General features: G+C 37.7%; 2 protein-coding genes across 2 annotated transcripts; one reads left to right on the top strand and one right to left on the bottom strand.

Moving 5' to 3' along the window:
• The first annotated feature begins 1851 nt into the window (after positions 1–1851).
• On the top strand, positions 1852–3786 carry LOC115681447 (protein PHLOEM PROTEIN 2-LIKE A1-like). Its single transcript, XM_030605400.2, has 3 exons — positions 1852–2114; positions 2257–2375; positions 3202–3786. Exons 1-3 carry the CDS (start codon positions 1911–1913, stop codon positions 3566–3568), a joined length of 690 nt encoding a protein of 229 aa, XP_030461260.2. The 5' UTR covers positions 1852–1910; the 3' UTR covers positions 3569–3786.
• Positions 3787–8083: 4297 nt separating this feature from the next.
• On the bottom strand, positions 8084–9705 carry LOC130136827 (disease resistance RPP8-like protein 3). Its single transcript, XM_056307204.1, has one exon. The coding sequence runs from the start codon at positions 9512–9514 to the stop codon at positions 8084–8086; it is 1431 nt and encodes a 476-aa protein (XP_056163179.1). The 5' UTR covers positions 9515–9705.
• Positions 9706–9886: the final 181 nt, after the last annotated feature.

Raw genomic sequence — 9886 nt, 5'->3', positions numbered from 1 at the left:
CAAGAATAAAATTTTCTTTGATTGGAAAACCACTAAACTTAATTGTAGCCATTTTCCAGGGACCGAAATTGATGATGTTATAGCATCGCGAGCCATTGCCCGCCCTCGCTGTGGCTGGCGACGGCCTGAGCCCTTGTTGCGGTCGACGAGGGTATCGCGGCCCTCGCCCAGGCCCTCGTTTGCCACAGCGAGGGTAGGCGAGGGCCGCGACGCCCTCGCCCACGGGTGACGATGGCTTTGCGGTCCTTGCCCCCGGGTTGGTGGGTGTCACCGGCCCTTGCCCAGTGACTAGCCACCTCTACCGGCCCTTGCTAGCTCAACAAAGAAGAAGAAAGGGAAAAGAAAAAATAAAAGAAAGAAAAGAAAAGAAAATAATAAAAATAAAATAGTCAATAAAAAATTTGAATTTTTTTAAAAATAAAAAAATAAAATTCACGTCAGCGCCACATAGGACGGCTAGCGCTGATGTTAGCGATTTCCAGCCAAAATTAATCGGAAGGACTAAATTGGCAATTCGTTAAAAGGTTTAGGACTAAATTGGTAAATAGTCAATAGATTTAGGACTAAATTGGCACAATTGAAATGTTTATGACTGAATTAACAATTTTTAAAAATGTTTAGGACTGAATTGGCCAATGTACAATAGGTTTAAGACTTTTGGACAATTTTCCCCGAGAGAAACCTAGTTCGTAGCTCTGAAACCATGGCCGAGTTTGCTTCGTAAACTTAGTTGTAGGATGTTGGCTGATACAAACAAAGTCGGGGGTTAAGGTTTTGAAAGCCTACTCGCAACATAGTAAATTTATGAGAGGTGACAAGAAAGAATTGATAAATTTGTGACAAACAGAAGGGTAAAACTCTAATTAGTATATCCGTCAATAGTCACGTGTTATCCAACTTAGCAATTTGACGGTAAAATTTAACAGAAACTAAAAGAGGGTAAATTTATCACAGGCATATTGGTTTGGAGTTTTTAGTGGTTAAAAAATTAGTTTTGGGTAAATTTGTCTCAGGTGTACCAGTTTGAGATTTTTTGTGATATCAACCTTGTATATAAATGGATGAAGGTTTGTTTATTCCGAAAAGAAGAGTTTTTTTTTTGTCTGACTGAGAAAAGAGTTTGTGAGCTTCTATCTATATTAACCTTGTGGAATTGAAGGCAAACATTATGGCTTCTCTCTTCAATGCATGCACGACTTTACATAAGTCCGGATCATTTACTTGTGCTTAGTTTATGAATATTTCAAGTTTTGGTCAAGAGGGTAACCCAAAGAAAGTTTTCTATTGAAGAAGACATAGAGCCTCATTTTTGAATTATTACTTTTAAGGATAATATCACGAAAAACCCTAAACTGGTACTTCTGTTATGAATTTACTCCAAACTAATGTTTTGACCACCAAAAACCTCAAACTGATATACCTGTGACGAATTTACCCCAAATTAATTTTTTGACCATAAAAAACCCCAAACTAGTATACTTGTGACAAATATATTATCTGTTAGTTTCCGTCAGATTGGATTAATACAATGAAAAATCACAAACTAGTACACCTGTGACAAATAGAGGATAAAACTTCAAACTTATACACCTGTCAACTACCACGTGTTTTCGATTAAAAAAAACTGTCATGTGTCATTCAATTCAGCAATTTAACGGCAAAATTTAACGGAGGGTACATTTATCACATGTGTACAAATTTGGTGTTTTTGATAGTCAAAAAATTAATTTTAGGTAAATTTCTTCATATGTATATCGGTTTGGGGTTTTTCGTAGTAATGACCCTTACTTTTACAACTATTAATAGTGGGTCCATCGATATAATTTGGGATAAACGAAACTGGTAGCTCCTCTCTCTGTCTCTGTCTCTCTACACCCTTGATACAGGAGCAACATTGGCCACCTCCTGACATGGAAGCTGAAGCTGAGATCCATGAAGAAGCCAAAGAGATGGGCTCACAGACGCCTAAGCAAACAGTGGAGGCAAGAGTACCAAGACCTCCACACAATTACGTGGCCATTGTGAAAGATTCTGACGTGCCAATTGAAACTTCGTCTCTCGACATGCTCTGCGATCAGCTCTACGACGGAGTGGTTTTGCAACAGGGGCAGAGAGTGAGCCTCTCTCTCTCTCTCTCTCTCTCTCACACGCGATTTTTCTGACCTTCGTTCTAAATTGAAAAAGAAAAGAGCATTTTATATGGACTTTGATATATGCTGTAATTGTAGAAATGAATACGAAATTTCATCCTTTCAGAAGTACTGGGTCGACAGGCATCTGAACAAGAATTGCTTCATGGTGTTTGCGAGGGAGCTTGCAATTACATGGGCCGACTCCGACCAGTACTGGGGATGGACGACCGTCAAAGAGTCCGGGTAAGAGGTGTCAATATTCTAAAAAAAAAAAAAGAAAAGAACAAAAGAAAATGAGATCATCATTTCTCTTGGAAAAAATCTGCTAAAAAAGAAAACAAGAAAACATTTGATTTCCTCGTTGTTATCAAATTTTCTTTTTCTTGGACAAAAAAAAGCGAATTCATCTCTTGTGCTCGTTCGGGTCGTAGGCTGCAATGACTTGTAGTTTGTTTTTAGCTCCTCGCTGCTTCGTTTGAATAATTTATGTTCATCTGTACACCAACCTATGCAAAACATGAAGTACACAAGCTCTAATCGAAAAGTATGGATGTTTCAGTTCTGGTACTTGGTCAATGCACTTGTAAAAGAAAATTCACAGACATGTGAAGTTAACTATTTATGACAGATTGTTTATCATATAAAAGCTATTATCATTTTTGCCTTTTAACCGGTGATGGAGTGTTTTGAAAGGGTTACCAATCTTCTATCCTTTTAGTTAACATGTGAAGTTAAGTATTTATGACTATTGGTTCAAATTTTTGGTTTGGACATTCTAATGTAGTATCGGAGCCCCATTCTAAGTTCTTCAGATTCCATATAATTGTTCATTTTCCGCTTGGATCTCATTCCTTGCTATTTTATTCCACTTGCAACACAATTATCCCTTTGTTCCGGCAAGCACTTCTTATGTAAATATGATCTGCACTAGGAAAATCTATTGAAGCAACTCATGTGTAGCTATTTTTTTTTCTTTCATTTCATCCTCTAATTTGATGGGGGAATGAACACATCAGCCATTCTTCTTCCGCAAAAGTCCAACCCTTACATTGAACTTTAATTTTCACAGTAATGTGGATGTTGAGGTAGCTGAACTGAGAAGTGTGTGCTTGCTGGAAATCAGTGGGAAGTTCCGAACGATCATGCTCTCTCCGAAGACCTTGTATGAAGTCTCGTTGGTGGCATCAATGACTGAGTCAAGTCAGGGTTGGGGCGTTCCCGTGAACATCAACCTTACTCTACCGGATGCGTCAAAACTGGAAAGCATGGAGAGTTTGCAGGATATGCCCCGACGGAAGTGGAAAAACATTTTGATGGGCGAATTCATGACTTCGTGCGAAAATATCGGAGAAATCACATTTCGTATATCCGAATGCAGTGCTAATTGGAAACGGGGGCTAGTCGTCAAGGGTGTTGCTTTTCGACCCAAAAACTGAAGTTGGTAGGTGAGGCTTTGGCTATTCGTTTCTTATGTTCAAAAGGGACAAAGCAGCCTTGATTAGTGGATTGTTGTCACGACTCGCGTATGTTAGTGGGTACCAATAGGTATGTGTACATTCTTGTTACTTGCTCACATTGTGAGGCATGTTATTTCTTGTTTTCTTGAATTTATCGCTATCTAAAGAATGATAGCTTGGAACTTTCGTTTATTCAACTCTGAAGTGATTGGCTGAGTGGGTTAATCACTTGATTTGGATCTATTAGATCATGTGTTCAAATCACCATGTCATCCATTCATATTAACTTTGGGAGCCATGCCCGGCCCTTTATGGGTGAAGCCTTAGCTGATACACGTAAATGATCGATTTGTGTGTATCCATAAGGTTAAGTCGAGTGGCAAAGCTTGGATACTCATGTTAATTAGAAAAAAAAAACCTTTGATTTATGTGGAAAGACGAATTCTTTCACTCCCTATCAATCTTACTTTCTGAGTTTCAAGAGGAAGCTCTCAAAGCCAACGGGATGGACGGAAAGTTAGTTCAAAGGGATATAGATTCTTCGTTAGGCTTATTAATCATATTCTTATCTACACGCCCCATACTTGATTAAGATACGTGTAGTCATCTTGTTGAGACTATATACTATATATACTGTCCTTTTTTCAATGACCCCCACCTTCCAAGTTCACTTAATCTAAGACAAATTACCCTTGAGTCCCAACGCCCCCCTTCAAAGAAAAATTTTAAGAGTTGAACTATAACAATTATCATTGACAAACTGCCAGACTTTTAGTATAAAGTAAAAAAAAAAAATCTCCTTGAGCTTGTAAAAAGAGGAAGGGTTAATACCACGAAAAATCCAAAACTGGTATATTAGTGATAATTTTACCCCAAATTAAATTTTTAACTACAAAAAATCCCAAACTGGTACACCAGTGATAAATTTACCCCAAACTAATTTTTTACCACAAAAAACTCCAAACTGGTACACCTGTGACAAATTTACCCTCTGTTAGCTGCCGTCAAATTTTACTGTTAATTTGCTGATGTGGATGGCACATTGTGACGTGGTATGGTGACGTGACAAATTAACATTAAAATCTATAGGATAAATATCACGAAAAATCCCAAACGGGTCCACTAACGAAGAGTAAATTTGTCACAGGATTGCCATTTTGGGGTTTTTGATGGTCAAAAAATTAGTTTAGGGTAAATTTGTCACAGATGTACCGGTTTGGGGTTTTTTGTGGTCAAAAAATTAGTTTGGGGTAAATTTATCACTGGTGTATCAGTTTGAGATTTTTCGTGATCAAAAGATTAATTTGGGATAATATGAGGTTTTTCGTGGTATTAACTCAAGAAAGAAATATCAAAGTATAACCTTTAGCAGCAATGTACCTGATTTCAACTCCTGTCCGCTCCCGAATAAAGCAACTTACTTTTGTGTGAGAGACCATAACTTTCTCGAGCTTGAAACGAAGATTTTCAGTGCCATCCTTGTCTAGGCATCCCAAAAGCAGCATTTGGATTCTAGGACGTGGGCCTCATGACATCAAATTCTCTCTTTCTCGTTACTAAAGAAGCTTGTCCCTAAAAGCAAAGCCAGACTCGGATGGCCAAGTCATATGTACGTCCGATTTGAACGCCCTGAGCGCTTTAATAATTTGGTCCATTGGAATTTCGAATTTCGGTTTTATTACCAACCAGGTTCACGGGGAGCTTATGAGGTACATTAGTGTACTGTGCTCTCACTTTTTTCTACAATTTTCACAATTGGTTACCACGATTTGTCATAATGTCGTAAATCGATTTCGCCGTGTATTGCTTCGTTTTTGTAGTTGATTATGATGACATGTCGTAATATTGTACAATAGATATGAGAAATCATGGAAGTGCTTCACGTTGTCGTGTTGCAATCTTGTTTGTTTTTTTGTAGTTCCCTCTTTTCTTTCTTTAAAGAGGATATAAAAACTTCAACGTTACCTTAAGTCATGGGACGTTTCTGACGTTCGTGGAGTTAAAAAGCGATACACAGTTCCATGTTAGTGTATCACTGACAGGGTTGGTAAATGTTGAATCCACTGGGAACGGACAAGTGACAAATAACTTGTTAAACCAGTCGCCCTTTAGTAACTTACTAACAAGTTTTGTCAAGTATCAACATTTTATTTATACTTAAAAAATTACCAACTATTTTAACAATATACCAACAATTATTTTAGGGAAAATTTCAAAAATGGGCCCGAAGTTGAATCATTTTCTCAAATAAGAGTTTGAAGTGAATATTGTCTCAAATAAAGGCTTGAAGTGGCCAAATCGTCTCAAATAAGGGCTTTAAGTGGCTAAATTGTCTCAAGTAAGGACTTTTGGCTAGCTGGTGACTATTCCGTCGTCGGAGAAGGGGTATTTTAGTCAAAAAAATTATAAGTATATATATTTTACCTTCCTTTCCTTTTCCTTTTCTTTTCTTTTTTCTTTTTTCTTTTTCCTTTTTTCTTCTTCCCTCCAGCCGTCATTGCGTCTGGCCGGCGACCTCCGCTAGCCTCCGGCAAGGGCTGCCCTCGCCAACGTTGAGCGAGGGTCGCCTCGCCTGGGCTAGCCTCGCCCTCGCCAGCCCAGGTGAGGGTGGCCCTCGCCTGCCCAGGCGAGGGCAGCCTCCGCCGGCCCTGGCAATGTCCGGTGGATGTAAGAGAGGAAAAAAAAAAGAAAAGGAAAAGGAAAAGGGAAAGAAAAAAACAGAAAAAGGTAAAAAAGAAAGAAAAAAAAGAAAAAAATTCAAAAAAGTAAAAGACGAAAATACCTTTTAGCCGGTGAGGTCAGGTCCTTATTTAAGACTGATATGGCCACTTCAGGTCCTTATTTGATACAAGATTCACTTCAAACCTTTATTTGAGACAAGGTCCACTTTAGGTCCTTATTTGAGAAAATGACTTCATTTCGGGTGACTTTTTGGAATTTTCCCATTATTTTATGGCTTGCCAATGCTGTGAAAGTTACTAGCTTTTATTAGGAATTACCAACTTTAATTTGTTCAATGCACCAACATTCATCATATTAAGATACCAACTAATTTTAATAATTTAGCAACATTTTATCTTGCTTGGTTTTGAAAAATAACCACATTTAATAATACTTGCAAGATTACCAACAATTTAAATAATGTACAAACATTTATTTTGTGAGTTTACCTATGCTTTTGAAGTTACTAAGTTTTATTTAAATTACAAACCTTAATTTGATTGATGTACCAACATTCATCACATTAAAATACTAACTAATTTTAGTTAATTAACAACTTTTTTTATCTTGCTTGATTTAGAAAAGTATCTAGATTTTTTATACTCTAAAGATTACCAACTACTTTATCGATCTACCAACATTTATTCTTGTGTCTTACCGTTTCACCAGAAAAGCATAATATCTTTTAGTATACGATTGATCGAATTGAATTGATAAAAGTTGTGAAAGGAAACTATTGATTTTGGACAAGAAAGGAAATGGCTGGAAATTAAAGAATTGTAATGCAACTACTAGAAATTTAAAGTGCCGTAAAAATAATTTGCAAGTAAGTAAAGTATAAAGATAAATCTGCAAGAACATATGATAGATGTTCTGTGAATGATTATACGACTTTTATAAAGATTACAATGTAGGTATTTATGACCCACCATCGGCAATTACTTACAAGTAGTTATTGAATTTGAATCTACAAATAAATTCATAGACATATTTACAGTTAAAAAGTTACAAACACGATCTTCTACACTTGTGTTGATCCATCTTTGTCTTCATGCTCCAACACCTAGCAAAATCTATAATAGGTGGCTATCAACCTCATTGATTGATGAAGGCCTTTGTTGATAACCTTTGTGATGTTTTCTTGTTGATAACTTTATTGGCGAGTTATCCATTCCTTTCGAGTTGTTGACTATTTTGTCCATTGATGACTTCAATTTTGACCAAACTCTGTTTTCATCAACTGGTCCTGCAAGTTGTCTATAATGATTATTAATCATTTTTTGGTGTCAACACTTATGAATGCCTTGGAAGTTACTAATTTTTATCAATCTTATTTTCATTGAAATACATCATGTTAAAATACCAACTGATTTTAGTCATTGGTCAGCTTTTTATCTTCCTTGGTTCTGAAAAAGTGTCAACATTCTCTACTTCAAAGATTGCTAACTACTTTAATAATCTTGCAACATTTATTTTTGTGACTTACTAACTCTTGAAAATTGTTATAAAAAATTACCAACTTTAATTTGATTAGTGTACCAACAATTGTCAAATTAAGATGCCATCTTATTTTAGTAAGTTAGTAACTTTTTATCTTGTGTGGGGTATAAAAATTACCAACATTTATTTATACTTTCAAGACTACCATTTACCTCAATAATCTACCAACATTTATTCTTATGGCTTACCCACACCTTTGAAATTACTAACTTGTATTTGAAATTAGCAACCTTAATTTGGTGCATGTATCTACATTCAGCACATAGATACCAACTAATTTTGATCATTTAACAACTTTTTATCTTGCCTCGTATAGAAAAGTGTGCACACGTTTTTATCTTCCCACTCCTTTTGTTCTTCGCCAGGCATCCCATCTAGGAAACCCTCAGAAAGCCATAAGCACAATAACCTCCGAACTGATACCTCAGATGCTTTTGGAAAGATACCCAAATAAAGAAAGCAAGCCTTCAACTCAGGAGGTAGTTCTTGGTAGCTCAAAATCAAGATGTCTTGCAAGGCCGATTTGTCTTCGCAAGAAGATGGGAATTTGTCTATTTTTCTGGACCATTCACTTGGTTCTGTGTTCAAAAGAATCCCCACTAGAAGAACAATTCCTAGAGGTGAACCATGATAGAGCTTTGCCACGATCTTGGCCTTTTGCTCAGTTAGGGCACCTTCATGTTCCTTCATCTGCTTCAACAGCAATTCCCATCTCTCCTCACTAGTCAACCTGCACAAATGCACTGGGAAGTTCCATGGATCGGCCAATTTCGCCACTTCATCATCACAAGAAGTGATAATCACTCTACTACCATTTTTTGAGTCCGGAAAAGGAATTGTCAACCGGTGCCAAGCCTCAGCATCCCAAACGTCATCCAAAACAATCAAGTACCTCTTATCAATCAGCTCCCTGAAAAGCATCTCACCAAGAACGTCATCATTCATGTGGTCCATATCATTCAACCTTTTTATGCTAACCTGTTCTATTATGCTCATAACAACGTTCCTGTACACAAATTCTTTGGATACACAGACCCAGGCACAGCACTCGAAGTGCTTCTTCACAGCCACTCTGTTATAAACACGACTCACCATCGTGGTCTTACCTGAGCCTCCTGAGCCGACAACAGAAACGACTCTTAAAGCTTCTTCTCCTTGTGGGCCCTCAGAAATCATCAACTCAGAGACCATCTTGTCCATGTCTGATATCTGACCAACAATGTTTGATTCCTTGTCCAAAAGATGAGCAATCAAATCCCAGCGATGAAACCGCCCTGCATTCACTAAACAGCGATCCTTTTCTCGGGTCTTGCTAAGAATTCTGCTTTCTTGATTGTTCTGCTCAGAAGAGTGAGAATGCAAGGCCTTGAGATCGTTCAAGAACTTCTTCAACCCTTTGCCCAAGTCCTTTTGGCTCCATAGAGGAGCCAAGTACTGGAACGAAGGGCAGGTCTCGATAAAGTCTTTGCGTCGCTGTTGTGCTCTTTTCAGGAGGTACGTGTCGACAATGTCTTCGGCACTGTAAATGAAGGGCAATGCCCGAGAGCTGGTGACGTCTGTGTCGTCGGAGGAGCTCAGGAGCTGCTGCAGAGCGAAGATGGAGGAGTTGATCTTGCGTTTGAGCTTTGGATAGATGATTATTTCGTCATCTCGCAGATTTTGAAGCTTCTGCTTGAGCAGGAGAGCTGCAACTTCTGCAGCCATGGAGTCTCTGCGTGTGTGTGGGTTATGACTTATGAGGCATGAGCAACGAGATAGATTTTGTGTTTTTATTCCAATTGAATTAGCTTGAGCAGGAAAGCTGCAACTTCTTCAGCCATTCTACTTTTCAAGGATCCAAGAAATTCGAAACGTACGTATGAGGAAATGTTTTTACATCGTGTATTAGGATACTCGGACTTTCAATATACTAATCAGGATAGTCATAATTTCTTTTTATTTATTTATAGGAATTAGATAATTAGCCTTCGTTGAGGAAAATATTCTTTCCAAAAGGCTTATTGAAGAAAAGCATGTTACGTACTAGGTAGTCACCTTCACAAAAGAGAATGTTGTCCTATTAAAAGTGTAAAAAGA

This window comes from Syzygium oleosum, unplaced genomic scaffold (genome assembly GCF_021117445.2).
Source record: "Syzygium oleosum isolate NSW1041296 unplaced genomic scaffold, Sole_v2.1 Sole_v2.51, whole genome shotgun sequence".
NCBI classification, from domain to species: domain Eukaryota; kingdom Viridiplantae; phylum Streptophyta; class Magnoliopsida; order Myrtales; family Myrtaceae; genus Syzygium; species Syzygium oleosum.
The sequence above is the reverse complement of the archived record's forward strand: the minus strand, read 5'-3'. Positions and strand labels throughout refer to the sequence as shown.

Bases quoted from the DNA above. Each gene is read 5' to 3' on its own strand.
- LOC115681447 (XM_030605400.2), top strand. From the start codon at position 1,911: ATGGAAGCTGAAGCTGAGATCCATGAAGAAGCCAAAGAGATGGGCTCA. The intron at 2,115-2,256 runs GTGAGCCTCTCT...TCATCCTTTCAG, and splicing joins TTTTGCAACAGGGGCAGAGA to AAGTACTGGGTCGACAGGCA. The intron at 2,376-3,201 runs GTAAGAGGTGTC...TAATTTTCACAG, and splicing joins ACGACCGTCAAAGAGTCCGG to TAATGTGGATGTTGAGGTAG.
- LOC130136827 (XM_056307204.1), bottom strand. From the start codon at position 9,514: ATGGCTGCAGAAGTTGCAGCTCTCCTGCTCAAGCAGAAGCTTCAAAAT.